Source organism: Myripristis murdjan, chromosome 10 (assembly GCF_902150065.1).
Source record: "Myripristis murdjan chromosome 10, fMyrMur1.1, whole genome shotgun sequence".
Classification (NCBI taxonomy): Eukaryota; Metazoa; Chordata; class Actinopteri; order Holocentriformes; family Holocentridae; genus Myripristis; species Myripristis murdjan.
This window is the reverse complement of record NC_043989.1, coordinates 25,311,443-25,327,906: the sequence shown is the minus strand read 5'-3', so window position 1 is coordinate 25,327,906 and position 16,464 is coordinate 25,311,443. Positions and strand designations below refer to the sequence as shown.

General features: G+C 45.0%; 2 protein-coding genes across 3 annotated transcripts; both read left to right on the top strand.

Annotated features, from left to right (window-relative positions):
- The first annotated feature begins 21 nt into the window (after window positions 1-21).
- Window positions 22-2,959, top strand: trmt112 (tRNA methyltransferase activator subunit 11-2). The gene is made up of 4 exons (XM_030062791.1): window positions 22-254; window positions 1,261-1,362; window positions 1,487-1,579; window positions 2,475-2,959. Exons 1-4 carry the CDS (start codon window positions 180-182, stop codon window positions 2,574-2,576), a joined length of 372 nt encoding a protein of 123 aa, XP_029918651.1. The 5' UTR covers window positions 22-179; the 3' UTR covers window positions 2,577-2,959.
- Window positions 2,960-4,984: 2,025 nt separating this feature from the next.
- tgfb5 (transforming growth factor, beta 5) lies at window positions 4,985-15,833 on the top strand. 2 transcript variants are annotated; one of them, XM_030062392.1, is made up of 8 exons: window positions 4,985-5,088; window positions 5,475-5,911; window positions 7,146-7,309; window positions 8,186-8,318; window positions 8,740-8,850; window positions 9,775-9,955; window positions 10,399-10,552; window positions 14,055-15,833. In XM_030062392.1, the coding sequence occupies exons 2-8, from the start codon at window positions 5,563-5,565 to the stop codon at window positions 14,211-14,213; spliced, it is 1,251 nt and encodes a 416-aa protein (XP_029918252.1). In that variant the 5' UTR covers window positions 4,985-5,088; window positions 5,475-5,562; the 3' UTR covers window positions 14,214-15,833. The 2 variants fall into 2 exon arrangements, with proteins under 2 accessions (XP_029918252.1, XP_029918253.1); XM_030062393.1 differs by having other exon boundaries at window positions 5,033-5,088; window positions 5,542-5,911.
- The last annotated feature ends 631 nt before the right edge of the window (window positions 15,834-16,464 follow it).

The following is a 16,464-nucleotide window of genomic DNA, read 5'->3' as shown; positions in this document are numbered from 1 at the left end:
TAGGTAGGAACAAAGATAGGGGAGTCAAGGTTCCAACAGGGGACCGTAAAGTGGTGCACCAGGGGCGCTTCCGGCTCACTTGTAAACGCATGACAGCGTGCTGGCTGTTCAGTGCCTGCACACTCACAAACTGAGCTGTACTTTTCATATCATATAATATCTGTCAGTCTGGTGTAAACATGAAGCTGCTGACGCACAACATGTTGACGTCTCACGTGAAAGGAGTGACCAAAGGCTACCCGCTGCTCATCAAGGTAAACAGCTCGCTGTTAGCCGCCAAGCTAGCGAGGCGGAGTAGTGAGGGAGTTAGCGCTGCTTAATGTCAGCTCTTTATTAGCTGCTCTCTGCTGTACCTTCATGTCTGAATTGACTTAGACTACAGTGTCGAGTGATGTTGGTGTCATGTTGTCACCTGGTAACGTGTCTGTCAGTAAAAAAAAAAAAAAATTCACTCGTCGATTCACTGTTGCTGATTAAAGCACTGAAACCACTTGCCCCATATTGAAAACAGCAGGAATAATATGTAGTATGATTCAACTTCAAAATATACAACTGGCCAAAGATGTATTTGTATTACAAAACAAGTTCCAAATACATTTTGTGTACTGGAAGTAAGAGGATCAATAAACCCACGGGTCGGTTTACTCTGCAGTTTTTGGGGTCACGGTTTATTTCATACATCAGGGAGAAACAAAAATTACCATTTACAGTGTTCTCTGAATTTTATTGTATTCGCATTTTTTCATTCAGAGATGTGATGACAATAAATGAAATCAACAAGTAGTGCTGCTTAGACTATTTAAAACATTCAAAACAAAAATGCGTCAGTCTATTCATGATCATCTGTTAAGTGTGTGGCTGTTTGGCTCTCATACACTGGATGTGTGTTAGTGACTCTGCACTGTTCATCTCCCAGTTCACACTACACTGAACACTCTGACACTGAACCTGGAGGTCCACATATTACATTCTGCAGCCCTACTGGAAATACATATTGTCTTTGATATGCTCTTGGTCACTGTGTTGTGGGCAGTTCTTGTATGGGATGTATAGAAACAGTATGTATAGAAACATGACTCATATAAAGGTATTGTGAAGGCAGATGTGTTTACTGCCACATGAGTGGATCGGTGTGCTGTCTGAAGCTGGACGTAACGTGGCCAAAACTGAACAACACCATGGATGAAGGTTGTCTGTTGTTTACTTTGGAGCTTGGATGTGCACTAATAGGTTGTGCTCCTCTTCCTGTGTTGCATACAGGCCACTGAGGTGAAAGTCAACGAGGTGGAGTTCAACCCCGAGTTTGTCAGCCGAATGATCCCCAAGCTGGAGTGGAGCGCCCTGGTCCAGGCTGCTGAGGGGGTGAGTCAGGAGTGTGTGTGTTTCTCTGCAGAGCATCGTGGTGCGTTCAGGGGTCATGAGCATATACGGTGTCAGACTGATGGCTGTGGATCAAGCCTTGTTACCGGGTCTTTTCTTGCCACAGCTGGGTCACCTGCACGAACTGCCCGCTGAGCTGACGCCAGACTACGAGAAGAACGAAGAGTTCCTGAAGAAAGCGCACCGGGTGCTGCTGGAGGTAAAGCTGCTCACTGCTCAAAACCTACAGCAACAAGCTGCTGTCAGGCTGTCCCAGCAGCAGTGGAGGCCCACAGCTCTGGTGATACAGCCTGAACTATTAAAAATTAGTTTTTAAATCATTTTGGACAGTCATGGCATAGACATTTCACTAGTAATATAATTTGAAAAGTGTTAATGACAAGAACCCTGCGGGGCTGGCTGTTTTTAATTCATGGTGTCAACAGCACAGGGGCAGGTATCACAATTAAACACAGCTTCCAGGGCGAGCTACACACCCTCAAAGGTGTGTCTTACCACCAAATGTTTTCCAGTTGCTGCCGAATGATCGCTGAGTAAAGATTTACATGCAAACCACAAGACGAGTTCATACAGCAATGCATTGTTAGGTGTAAACTAGCACACAGTATATGGAGCAGGTAGAGCTAAAACACTGATATTCCTCTCGCAGGTTAATTGATCAATGATTTAAATCCTGAAAGGAATCACTCATCACAGTCACTTTTTACTTTTCATGCTTGACTAAATGTTACTGAACATACCTTTATACTTTCACAGAGGGAACATTGGCTATTAATGGCATATTTTTCCATTATGGTATTCCTACTTTTGCTTTAGTAAAGGGGTTAGGTACATCAGAAAAGATCTGGTGGGGGAAAAAAAGTCATCGGATGTGAGTGTTAAATTCAGTGTTGGTGACAGGCAATGTGATTAAAAAAAAGATCACAAACTAATGATAGTGTTGCTTCAGACATGCTGACCTAGTTGAATGATGTCTCCTGCTGTGTGAGGACCTCTAATGGTGATATAATGCATAGACACACTGAGGTTATATTACTGGCTCACTGATGCAGCTCATGTCTAACTTTGTGTGTGTGTGCGTGTGTGTGTTGCAGGTGGAGGTTATTGAGGGGTGTCTGCAGTGTCCTGAGTCAGGACGTGAGTTCCCCATCTCCAGAGGGATTCCCAACATGCTGCTGAATGAAGACGAGGTGTAACTGGGAGCTCAGAGAGTGGTTGTGTGTATAACGGCCTCTTATCTGTGTAAATACACCAAGTTGATCTTATAATATGGTATAACCAGTTCTTAGGCCTGTCGGACAGATGGGATGGTGGGTATTCAGAGAGACGAGAGACTGGACTCTGGACGTGCATACCATTAAAAGGTGCCACACTGTTGAGCTGATTGTAGTTCTGGCAGCTGAGGTTTCTCACTGGCTCCTGCTGCCTCTGGAGGAAAGAGATAATGAAGCATAATGGATGGAAATGTTCCCTGAGATGAACCCATTTCCAAGAGGTGGTTTTATCTCTTATTTATTTTTGTAAATGTTTCCGGTTCTTTCTTTTTTTCAATAAAAGTCTGTCCTGGTTTTGCATGACAGCCCAAATTGCTTTGATTTTGTGGAAGCTGTGGCTTAATAGGATAAACTAGATCCAGCATGTGTGTGTGTGTGTGTGTCTGTGTTGAGAGTGAATGACTCCATGAATGCATCTGGCTCTGACGGGAGCCTCCGAGCCCTGTCTTTCAACTCCAGATCCCTCTCTTAAGCATTTGAGAAAGTGCTGAGGGCCAGATGACGTGGCAGTGGCCTGTCTATATTTGGCTTTGAGGAAAGAGGCAGAAAAAGCAGCCAGGGCAGAAGTTGTTTTTGAGGAAGTATTTTTTTTTTTTTAAAGCCACAAGCTGCAGTACGCAAAACTACCCACCAGGACGGGCTCCTTTGATCCAGGATGCCCCACGGTCACTCGGCTCTCGGTGTGTTTGTGTGCGTTAAGGTTTTCAAAGAGTTTCAGATCCACGTAGACAAATTAAGCCCGTGAGGCAGAGTCTGTTCCCATCGTTCCGGACTGTCTGAGATGCTGCAGCAACAGTCAAGTCGCAACAGGAACCTGTTTGTTCCCAGGTGCTGCTATCATTTTTAGAAACCTTGCCAGGAGAGATTGGGAGGGGGGGGGCTGACCATAAGCCCGAGGCCTGCTCACTCTCTCTCTCTCTCTCCCTCTGTCTCTCTCTAGCTCTCTTACCTTTCCCTTCTACTTACAGCAATTATAGGCCTGCAGCCGCAACTATAATAACGGTATAATGGGATGGCAGCAGAGCAGCAATAAAAGCCTCCCCTGACAGATTGACGGTCCTCTCCAGCTCCTGAACTGTAATTAACAATGAGACTAAGAAGAACAGAAGGGAACGAGAGGAGTGAGATTGAAAAGCTAGACAAGATAAAGAGTGATTTCAAAAAATAAATAAATAAATAAATAGCTGGCAGAGTGATTTAATAAACTGGGACGTGCCTGTGTGGATCAACTATTACCTGCTGAGGTGCTGGGTCCCAAAATAGACCCAGCCTGCAGCAACGAAATATTAATACATTCAGTTTGTGCACGAGTAGTCTACTCAATTAATGAGGCATATTTCTCTGGCCATGTTAAAAAAAAAAAAAAAAAAAGTTTAAACCTGATATGCCCACAGGGAATATTTACCTGTAGAGAGAGGGTGGTGCAAACATTTTTGTGGAAAGAAGAAATTGCGTGTGTGTGTGTGTGTGCGTGCGTGCGTGCGTGCGTGCGTGCGTGCGTGTACGCGTGTGTGATCATCTGGTGAGAGGGAGATGCCTCTTGCCTACATAATCATACACTCCCATCACTTTGGTGGCACCCCACCCCACCCCACCACCTCTCACACATTCTCTCTCTCTCTCTCTCTCTCTCTCGCCTCAAATTGTTGTCGGTCTGAGCTCTCGGTCCTGGGCTCGGTGAACTCTCTCCGTGGGGGAACTGAGTTGTGCACAGTAACAGTGAGACATCTTTTCCCCTGCTCGTCCTCCGGAGAGTTTTCAGGCGAGAAGAGGAGATGGAGCCGGAGCTTCAGACGGGGGGATCTGTGATTTACTGACTCGCTGCCCTCGGGGGGTTTAAACGGGCACAGGGACTTCTTTCATGAAGCGAGATTTTTTTGCGTCTTGCGTTTTTTACGTCGCCTGACTTTTACTGTGTTTTGACGTTTATGTGAGGTGACTTTAGCAGACGCGCCATGGCTTTTCCAACATAAATCAATATTTTCACTCGCGTCTTAAGGCTGCTTTATGTGTCTAAAGGAATCAGAGGATATCATTAGGGTTTTTTTTTTCCTCCCTGTGAGTAGATAAACTTTGTCTGAAAGCGGGTATGGACCAATTTTCTGCTCCACCAATGGGTCTTTCGGAGCGCAGAGGACCGACTGTCACCGTGACATCAAAGTGATCGCATCGGGTTTGTTTTGGTGATTTGCGACATGGGCTGAGCTCCTGTCATCACACTTTCTACTGCAAGAAAAAAGTGAAAATATCCGAGGATGGCCGACGGAAGCCTGGGGCGGATAAAAGTGTGACATATCGCGGTACACTCTTCTCACCTTTACAACCCAACGGGGCGCGTGGACCGGCGGTGGAACCGGACAGGGTGCGCGCACCGGGGCCTCTGAGCGCACGAGCGTGAAATCAAAGCGTCAAATGTTGAATCAGCGACTATAAAGTCAGTTAGCTTCTTGTGCTGTTTTCCACACAAAATGTCTAATTTAAAAAGTGTTTGAATTTAGTGTTGTGAGAGAATGTGTCCGGTTAAAAACAAGAAGGCACAGGTACAAACTGCTGAAGCGGTACCTGCAGTGCAGCTGTAATGTTTGGAGATGTGGCTGACATTTTTCTAGATACTTCTGCTATAGGCCTCCACTCTAAATGCGGCTGTGACCTATAGTCAAACTCAAAACAGCTAGGTCACTGTTTGAATATTTTTGTTTTAAGCCAGTTAGTTTTGAGGGCAGTAATTGCAGTTTCAACTTATTTTCAGGTTTTCATGGTTTCCGTTTTTTTTAGCGTTACAAGAGTTTGTGAAAATAGTTCTTCATGCTTGGTTTTAAGTCCTCGCTTTAGTTTGGGTCCACAACAGTAACCTCGCTACGACTCGGGTTCCCCTCACGGCCGACAGGGAGTGTCTCCGTCCCGGACAATGTGGCTCACCCACCTCGCGCTGCTGCTGCTGCTCCGGTTGTCCGGTGTGGTGGAGGGGCTCAACACGTGCCACTCGTTAAACCTGGACGAGCAGAAGTCCAAGCGCATCGAGGCGGTCCGCGGACAGATCCTCAGCAAGCTCCGCATCCGCAGCCCGCCGCCGGACGACGACGACGGCGCGACCACCGACGCGGTGCCCCCGGAGGTCATGCTGCTCTACAACAGCACGCGAGAGCTGCTGAAGGAGCGCGAGCGGCAGGCCGAGTCCGCGTGCGAGCGCGAGAGCAGTGAGGAAGACTATTACGCCAAGGAGGTGCAGCGGATTGACATGCTGCGCACCGAAACCAGTGAGTCAAGATATAATATAATGTAGTTATTTAAGTGGGGTCTGTGGGCTCCAGGTGCCCATGAAGGGGTTAAACGACGAGAATAAAAATGCTGCAATTCAATTAAGTAAAAAAAAAAAAATCAAATTACAGAATATTTCACCACTGTTATTTCCCTATGTAAAACAATAATAATTACCATGTGGGAGGTATGGGACAACATCTCATCAGATTGGCTCCTTGGGATTCAGTGTGTATCTACAGCCTTGTAGTCACTGACATAAATCTGACCCACAATACTAAATAATATCAAATGTATTAATGATCCATTTAAGGGCCTAACCCAGTCACAGGATGGGGGCTGGCAGCTGGGAAAATTAGGGATTATGGTGAAACTGGATGAATGATGCTCTCCATCTCCTCAGCAGCTACTGCTGAGCCGCCCTTGAGCTCCTTTGCTCCAAAATATCATCACAGCTCCAGCCTCCAGGTGTGAATATGTGTAACTGGATGATTATGAAGCAGGATGTTGCTGGAAAAGAACATGGCAGTCAGCCAACCACAACGTAATAGACTGAAAATAAATCAAAGACGAAGCTTCTGACCCACCCTTTTGACCCACTCTTCCAGCCTGGGGTCCCCTGAAAATATCCCAAACACAGTTGATGAATATGAATAACAAGACATGGACTTCATGTCATATTTTGTGATATATTTGTATGTAAAACTCATAAGTTAACCACCATTGGGCACAGACCCAATTTTGTCCCCAAATAGGATTTATGTCGTTAGATACTGATTACATAACTGTCTATAGTGTAGGTGGGTGTGGTGCACACTCAAGCCTATTTCTGAATTCCTATTCTCTATAAAGGGAAATGAAATTGTTGCTTTTTTTTTTTTTTGAGGGGGGAAACCCATGGAACTCTATAAAGGACAACTTCTCCTGATCCTCACAACAGCAGCCTGTGCTGGTCTATTTCTATATCTGACGAGACTCCTTCACTCGCTGAGCCCAAACCTAGCATTTAAAGTTTTCGAGATACTTTGTAACCTCTCATCATCAGTAATTATGTCCAAGACAATACATCAGACTCACACAACAAATGCTAATGCCACAACCATACAGTATCCTGCAGTGATTCATATCCATCTGCCTTGTCTTCTGCTCTGTGCTGTTCTGCCCGCATGTTGCTCTATTTATAGGTTTGTACAGAAGTGTTTGTCATTCTGTCTGCTCCGCACTCTCCTCCAGATGCGGTGAACCTTGCGTCCCCCAGCCCACATTACAGAATGGTCCATTTTGACGTCAGCGGAGTGGACCTGACCAACAGCACTCTGGTCAAGGCCGAGTTCAGGATCTTCAGGGCCCCCAACCCGCAGGCCAAGACCACCGAGCAGAGAGTGGAGATCTATCAGGTAGAATACTGTGTGACACCCAACTTAAAGTGAGTGTGCAGTAGAGTCAGCGACGCATCCGATGTCATCAAGAGACATCAAGAGACAAAAACCTAGTATCACTGTTGAAACCTCGTCTTTAAAACTGTATCGGGCCAAAGGGTCCCCCACTTTCTGTCAGTGGAGCAGATCCAGGAGTCGTTTCTTGGCAACATCACGAACAAACCTTTATCTCTTTTGTTCATGATGTATGAACAATGCAAGACTATGTTTTCGGGGGAATTTTTCCCTGTAAAGATTTTGGGCAGTAGCTCCGCAGGACTATTTTTACACTGAATCTTTACCATCCAATTAAGCTGCCTTTATATTCTGCTCTCACGGGGATAATTTTACACAAGTGCTGACTGAAAAGTGCAATCCCCAGGAAAGTGAGTAAGCAGAATCTATATCGCTGATGACAGTATTGCAGGTTATCACTGTTTACAGCCGTGCAGCATTAAGCTTTGTGCCGTACATCCCCGTGTTATGAGAGAAGTGAGAGGGTAACCTTCACCACAGTGCAGATTACAATGATAATCTCTCTGTGTACTGATTATCCTGCTTGTTTGTGGACAAGATGGGAAGAAAGGTTGCTTGCGTTCAAGTGTGTTTACCTTGTGTGTGTACAGAGAATGTGTACTTGTTGTAGGCCCAGCTTGTTCCTGACTGTTTGTGTGTGTATTTGTTTGTGTAACTTTAGACATGCCATTGTCATCATCAGCCATTTTAGACAAATAAAAATTTGTGTGCATATCGAGAGACTCTTGCATGTGTTATAAAGAGTATTTGCATGGTGGATATCATTTTCCTGACATTCTGTATGTGTGTGTGTGTGTGTTTGTGTGTTTCTTATGTTAGCTGCTGAAGCCGGATGAGGACAGCAGCTCCACTCAGCGTTATATTGACTCCCGCACGGTGCAGCCGCGGGCCAAGGGAGCCTGGCTGTCTGTGGAGGTCACTGAGACCGTAAAGGACTGGCTGGCAGACACAGGTCAGCCAGAAGCTTTTGCCACATAGTGCTCCATGTTGATATTGCTGATGTTGAGGCTGAAGCACGCTGACCACAGCTATACACACGATTGGCGAGTGCAGCTTGCTAAATAGCTGATACACATGTGGTTTGTAGTGTCACCTCGCCATCCCAAAACCGCTGAGGTCTCTGTGTCATACTGGCAGCCAACGCCTCTAAGCTCTTGTAATGAGACACTAATACAGCAAAGTGAAGCCACAAAGGTGGTGGGAGTGCAGCTCTGTTAGGGTAAGCAGTGATGAGCAGGCGTGGAGTTACCCAGAAAATCAATATAGCACAGCAACAGTATGACTATGACTTTGTGTAGTGTGTTTTTAAGCCCGAGTTTATACATCTGTTTTTCTCTTTCTCTCTCACTTCTTCCATCCCTCTGACTGATCAGAGAATAATCTGGGCCTGAAGCTGGGCGTCCACTGCCCCTGCTGCACCTTCGTCCCATCCACCAACAACATCGTGCCGAACAAGAGCGAGGAGCTGGAGGCCCTGTTTGCAGGTTTGTTGCTACATGTAAAAACCTGTGTGTGCTCCAGTGAAGCGAGAACATAAGCATAACATAAGACTGTTGATGTTGATTTTTCCCGTTTTGTATCAGTTGGTATTCATTTGTTTGGATATTTAGGTTGAGAGATTGAGAGATGTCACATATTCTGTCATTTCACTTCAAAAACAACACAGTCATCATGCTTGTTTGGCTTTGTTGGACCAACAAAATTAAATTAAATTAAATTAAATTAAACATGGAAGATTTTGTGGCACAGCAGTCCTCCAAAATATCTCACAAAATGTCAATACAAACTGGAGGCCCATCCTGAAAACTCCTGCAGAGTGATTCAAGCAGACCTCTGATACGATCATATAGCAAGAATGGAGAAACTGTTCTCCCACCGTCAGTGCTGCTTAAGTTAGGACCCAAATTACGGAAATTTCCTCAGGATTTACACTCAGCAGAGTCATTTTGTTCAAATTGGGAAAGACAAGCACATTTTTTGATACCCTTACTCTTTGGCAAACAGTGGCTTGAATGGTTGAGTACATCAACAAGATGTCTTTTGTTGAGGGGAACATTTTGAGCTCGCATAACTCAGGAAGTTGAGCGAGACCATAAAATTGAACACAAAACTTTCAGCTCATAATTTTAGGCCCACAGGATGTTGGTTGAGCTGAAGTCATCCTATAGGTTAAAACAAATGCAAAATGTTCCGTGCCGCTGTCTTACTCTAAGAGTCGCTTTGTTACAGAACTGCTACAGCTTGGTCATCGGCATTTAACAACATAATCGGTGTATTTCCAGCTTTTTGAACTATACACAACAAAATTGCTAGAAGGTAGTAACTTCCCCTCGTTTCTTTGACCTTCTCACTCTCTCACACTCCCTTCACCGTCTTCTCTCCCTCTGTCCATTCGTTCTGTCTGACAGGTGTGGATGATGAGCAGCTCCGCCGGATGAAGAAGCCAGGCCAGGTTAAAGGCCAGGCGGACTTCAGCACCAAGACGCCCCACCTCATCCTCACCCTGTTGCCCAGCGACAGGGTGGACAACCCGGCCAAGAAGAACCGCAAGAGGAGGGCAGCTGCCACAGACACCACAACCTGCTCCCAGTACGCAGCCAACCGGATGTGTGTGTGTGTGTGTGTGTGTGTGGGGTGGGGGCATCTTCTTACAAGACTGGGAATCTTGCAGTTCTGAAATCTGCTTGTATATGACAGTAGATTTCAGTTTTTTTCTCCTAAAGACTATTGTGTGGCAAAACTAACAATGCTGACCCTGTGTTTAGACTGCAAACCGACAAGCCTGCAGTGTTTTATTTAGACTACCTCACGCTGCAGGGGAAAACTTTGGCAGACTTGCATAGTCATTAAGATTTGATGGCAGTTTCTCCAGTGCGATTCGGTGACCCATTTTCATTTTCCCATGACCCACCTCTGGGTGCTTGCCCCAGACCTTGAAAGGCAGTGTTGAAAAGCGACATGAAAGTCCAGATCATGCTCTGAATATAGTTTTTTTCTCTCTCTCTCTCTCTCTCTCTCTCTGCGTGTCTCAGTAACTCAGACCAGGGCTGCTGCCTGCGCTCTCTCTACATCGACTTCCGGCGTGACCTCAACTGGAAGTGGATCCACGAGCCCAAAGGCTACAAAGCCAACTTCTGTGCCGGCAGCTGCCCTTACCTCTGGAGCGCCAACAACCACTACAACATGGTGAGTTGGTATCAGTCACTTATTTCAGTAAGATGACATGCGATTGGCTCAAGACACAAATGGTTGATACACTAGGTTTTGTCAAAGATGCTGTATTCCTCAGTGTGACTCACTGTAGATGGCATAGCAACATAAAAATGCATATTTTCACTACTTTACTCCTTAGTTTATTTACTAACTAAAGACCACACCAAATTTGCAATAGTTTATTGTAAGGTATAACCAAGATGATGTGGGACAGATGGATTGAAGGTCCAGAGGGATGAGGGGTGAAGAGATGGAGGGATGAAGGGTTAGGGATGATGCAAAAACTGAGACAAAGGGGATAGGAGCAGATAAGGTGTGCCTAACATGACTTTTGTGCAGAAATGGGATGTGTTTGAAGCATGGCTTTTTTTAACTTAAGAAAACAATACAACTTCATTAAGACACAGGCAAATTATGTGGACCGACAGGACCGGTGGTTGGTAAATTTAAAAAACAAACAACAACAACAACAACAAAAAAAAACAAACGGTTGCCCCAGTCAGCACAAAAGCAACCTCTGGAACGTCAGCGTAGTCAAAGTAACCGAAAACAGTCTCTGTAGTAAAATCCTGGTTTGGATCAGGATGCGACCTCCTTTCAGACTGACTCCAAGGTAAAGTGACTCTGAAATGTGGCCAACACTGAACCTTAAAACAGCATAATGTGTTTTGTTTGTAGCACTTAACAGCGTGGTTAGGTTAACCTGGTGACATAAATGTGCCGACACCTCACTGGCCTGTTATGGCTTTACAACAGGAGCTATGGCCTAATGGCACATGGTCGGCTTGTTTTAGAGCCCACAGCTTAGCCAGAGGCCATCAGCAGCCACACACATGCACAGGCACTCCCACAGTTTTCTTATATTAATTATAAATCATTAATTTTGAGGAAGATGTGCTGGATTTCTGTATATAACACTGAGTTGCAGGCAAAAGTATGGCTTCTGTCACGATGCTGGAGAAGTTGTACTTGAGAAGTTGTACTGCTTTCAGTAACACAGAAATGCTTCCTCTGTTAGATCATGAATATATAATTCAGAGTAAATAGGCATTGGAGAGATTTTGCTGAAATGTTTGTCTGTTCAGCCAGAGGAATAATAAGGATTTGGATGAAGTGGCCAAATCTGTGCAAAGTAAAAAAGCTTGAATATACTGAAATAATTCCACTTGACAATTATTTCTACAGAATCCATTAGATGGCTTGGGTAGATTACAACATGCCTGATTAATTCTCAAAATGCCATTTGACTGTATTATCATAATTTGTTTTGCTAAATGATAAATTTAACCACTAGATCATAAAGAGATGGTATTTTGGTATTTTGTGCCAGATGCTCCAAGTTTGACCCATCAGCTCCTTCCCTGCTGCGAGACCAAGCACTAAACCAGGAACGTTGTTCTCCAAAATAGATGAAATGGGATCTGGCCTAACAAACAACACAATTTCGAGCGGTGACCAGAGCTGAAAAACATGTTTTGAAGGATGCACAACCACATACATTTGTTTGGATTCATTATCAACGCTCTTTTCCAGCCCTCTTGCTCTCGAACTGGTGCAACTACTTTGCTCGCATAACACGACGCGACAGAGTCACCAACCACATGTTTAAACAACGCGTTGAAAGGAGCCTTTGCGTAGTTATACAAAAAGCAGTTCCACAACTAACTGACTTTTTTTCTGAAGGTGTATTATTATAAATCAGAACTTTTTTTTTTTTTTTAAAGTGCTTGTAATCTGAAAATGTGCCAACTTTCTCTAACAAAATCATCAATTCGGGGCGCACCGCATCCCTTTAATAAATTAAAACGTTGTCTGCATATAAAGTTATCTTTTGTTCCACCAACACAACTTGAATTGGTCAGAGCGGTCATTAGACTGTTTGCCGTGCTCGTTTGGCTGACGCAGAATAAAATGGCGAACGTGGTTAGTTGCCATGGTGACAGTGCACGTCAGCATGGTCGTAAAGTGTCTCAGACTCTCTGAGAAGCGACGCGCTGTGGCTGCTTGCTAAAGGCAGTAATCAACGTTAATAGTTACTATCAACTGGAATACGAGAGTTACGCCGGTGCAGCGGCAACGATTCTTTGCAGCGGCAGCGATTCACATAAAAATGGCGGCTGCTCCCACCAGGAAACTCTGCTCTGCTCCAGTTCAAGCTCTGCGGGTCCACCACACCTAAAGTGATACCCCTAATCCCATCATACTGCCTCGCCCAGTGAGCAAACAGCACAGCAGCAGGGGGGACTAATAGCAATCTCTGTGGGTCAGCACAGTTTGACTTTTGGCCATGTATCTTAATTCTTGCTTTAGGTTTATTATATATTGCCTCATTGCAGTTAATTATTGTTTTATGAAATCCATACTTGTCTTGTTCCACAAAACAGAAACCTTTTTCTGCATCTAAACTAAGTAAGAGGGCCTCGTCTGTCTTCAGCAAAACTCGTTTGATCATAGTGTGTAAAGGTTAGGCAGAATACGTTCCTTTCTCCTTGTGGTTATCGTTGTAAACATTTTATAATCCACATTCAGAATCGAGCTCGGCCTGTACGAACACATTCTACCTCATCCTTCCCATCCTTCGGCATTACTGAGATTACCGCCTCTGTTTGTCGGTTCTCCTCTTTGTGCGTATAGTTTTTTGGTACAGTGACTAATGGTTCCTGAATGTTTTCCAAAGGGTTTGGAGATGTACAAGACAAAAACTCTGAGGTCCAAGTTCAAAGGAGCAGCATTAGCTGACTTAGCAGAATTGGGTGGTTATATTCGAGGCTTGCTGTTACCATTAAGTTAGTTCCTTGTCTTCAAAGAACTCGCAGGAACTCAAGTAGATTCCAGTTGTGTCTAGATGGTAACCCTACATTTGCGAAACTCACACACACTCTCAGACATGTGTAGCACTTTGCTCTGAACTAACCTTGACCTGAGCCCTAAACCTACCCTGAACTAGGGCTGGGCAATATGGACAAAACCAAAGTATTTCTGACCGAATACCGTAATATTGATTTTGTGACGATATTGTAGGGAATGACTGTCGATAAGATATTTAAACACAAGAGTTTTTCTAAGCAATCATTAGTAATGTGGATATAATGACCAAGCAGTAATGTTGCCTTTAAAACCAGGACAAGACAACACTTATGCCATATCATGATATTATAATGTCTGAAATCACAGATGATATTACAACATCGATACAATATCAATATACCGCCCAGCCCTAACCTTAACCTTAGCCCTAAGTCGTGAGTTTTCAAACTGAGATTAGCGAGAGCGGGGTTACCATCTAGAGGACCGTAAACTCCTCTTTGGTGAAGCTAGCAGGGAGACTGTGCTATGTACTCTTAGAAATAATGGGTATCAACACCTCGACAGGAGCTACAGACGATAGCCACAACAGTCACACTTGATTTGACATTGGTATTTTTAAAAAATCCTACACACTTCTGTGTTTGTGTTTCCCGTTGCTTCCTGTCAGATCCTGCCCCTGTACAACAAGCTGAACCCCGAGGCGTCGGCCTCGCCCTGCTGCGTCCCTCAGGACCTGGAGCCCCTCACCATCATGTACTTTATCGGCCGCACGCCGCGCGTCGAACAGCTCTCCAATATGGTCGTCAAATCCTGCAAATGCCGCTGAGGGGAGAGGAGGTGGCAGGTGAAAGAAGAGGTGAGGGAGGCAAAAAGGAGGGATGACTAGAGGACCAAAACAACAAACAACGACTTCTCTCAGGAGAGAAAAAGAGAGGACAGACGGATCCTTTGTTCGCTCACCTCCCCTGTTTGTTCACCCTTAGGTGACTTGGGAGATGTTATTTTTTTACTCTGCATTAGTAAGATACCCGGTTTGTAATCCCAACCTTTACAGGCATGAAAACTTTATCTCTGACCATTTTTTTTTCTGACATATTCTGGAATTTTCCGTTTGATGCCGGGCACTGTACACATGACATTCACCGACATAGTTGTATTAAACCTGTATGCAGATATTAAAGGGGGTTCTGTATAATTCAACCACATGTTGTCCGCCTGCTGCATTGAAAGGTTCCTTTTTATCGCGATTCGGATTCCGCCTTGGCCGCGTTCCCATGGCGGCAGGCAGCGCAGTATGTTAGAGATGTGCTTGTGTGCCCGAGGTTCGAGGTGTTGATGGAAAGGGAGGCGGTGTGGAAAGGTTTACCGACGGACGGCTGAGATCTTTGGACAGGGAGGCAGGCAGATAGAGAGAGAGAGAGCGAGAGAGAGAGAGAGAGAGAGAGAGAGGAGCTGTGTCCAGGCAGAGCAGAGGCCCTGCCAGCTCTCTGCGGTCCCGGGCTGAAATCTGCCCGCCGTAAACAGGATGTGAAAGATTTCCAGACACCGACCCGACCACTCACGGAATGCTAGATTTAAATGCTCCCCTCATCTTCTCTCTCTCTCTCTCTTTCTCTCTCTCTCTCTCTCTCTCTGTCTCACTCGAGATTCAGGGATTTGTGGTGGGAGGAGAGAGGGAGCAAAGAGCGGCTTTGAAAATGAGACGTGGGATGATAGGGCTGTATTTGGAATGGCTGCAGCTTTGGAAGGTGGTATTTTGCAGCCTTAGCAAATTTGTAACTATTTGGGTCTGGCTCAAAGATTCCGTAATCACACTCTCATGCTCATTTTCTGAATGTGCCTTCATTATCTTATGTAAAAAAGCTGTTGACTCAATGCTATTTCTACGCTATGATTATATTTTGTCATACCTATGTTTACCATCAGTCACACTGATCCACACAAGCACGCGCATGCACGCACACTCACACACACACACACACACACACACACACTCTGCCTCTGTCTCTCTAGTATCCACATTGACCACTTTTGATAGGATGTCTAAACGCTGAAAATAAAAAAACATCCCCGGGGCTCATTTTAAATATAGGCTCTCTGGTATGCCAGTGGTTTATGTGTGTGTGTGTGTGTGTGTGTATGAGAGAGAGACTTAGGGAGAGAAAGACAGAGAGTGACTGGGTGTGCGTGTGTGTCTGTGAGTATATGTGTGTGTGAGACTGGTGAGGTCATGCGTGATGGCACCAAAATTATTCCCTGGGTTTTATTGTGAATTTTATTGTAATTATCTGTATGACAAAAACATTTAAAAAGGAAAAAAAAAAAATCCCCGTTCTCTGTTTGACCCTGCTGAAAGTGAGATGTGGATGTGGATGTATTTTTCCGGTGTGTGTTTTTGTTTCCTGTAAATGACTTGGCTAACAATAAAGTTTGAGTTGAATAGGAAGAGTTTCGGAGGCGTGTATCTTTGCTGGAGACAGGTAGTTGAACTGCGCTGCTTTAGCCGTTAAAATAGCTTAAAAAGACACAAACTGTTCCCCAGACATTGCATATAAAATTGTTTTTTTTGAAGCCACAGTGAAAATGCAGCCTCAGTGTGTGTGTGTGTGTGTGTGTGTGTGTGTGTTTCGGGGTGCTAGTGCAGGAGCTGTGGTGAGGCTCCCTCCCCCCCTGAGTAAACTAGCCCCAGCATCTGTTAGTCTTTTCCACTTAACTACCCCTTGCTATATCCAACCTGTACTTATCCCACGGTAAAGTGCCTTGTTCTGTCTCACACTGTGTCCCACTGTCCTTGGGAGGGAAGCCTGCAAAGAGGATATAGACCCTTGCTCACACACACGCACACACACGTAGTTCAATTCATCAACTGTATGTGTGTGTGTGTTTGAGAGGGAGCGTGCAGACAGTGGCGACCCTCCAGACATCAAAAGCGCACCCACCCACACACACGCGGCTTGTAGCCTCCATATAGCAACATACGTGTAGTGATTCATGACTCCAGCACTTGACAGATTGACTCCCGCCCTTCCTATACGCCACTGTAAAACTTAGACCGCCTTTGTCAAAGATTGGAAAGC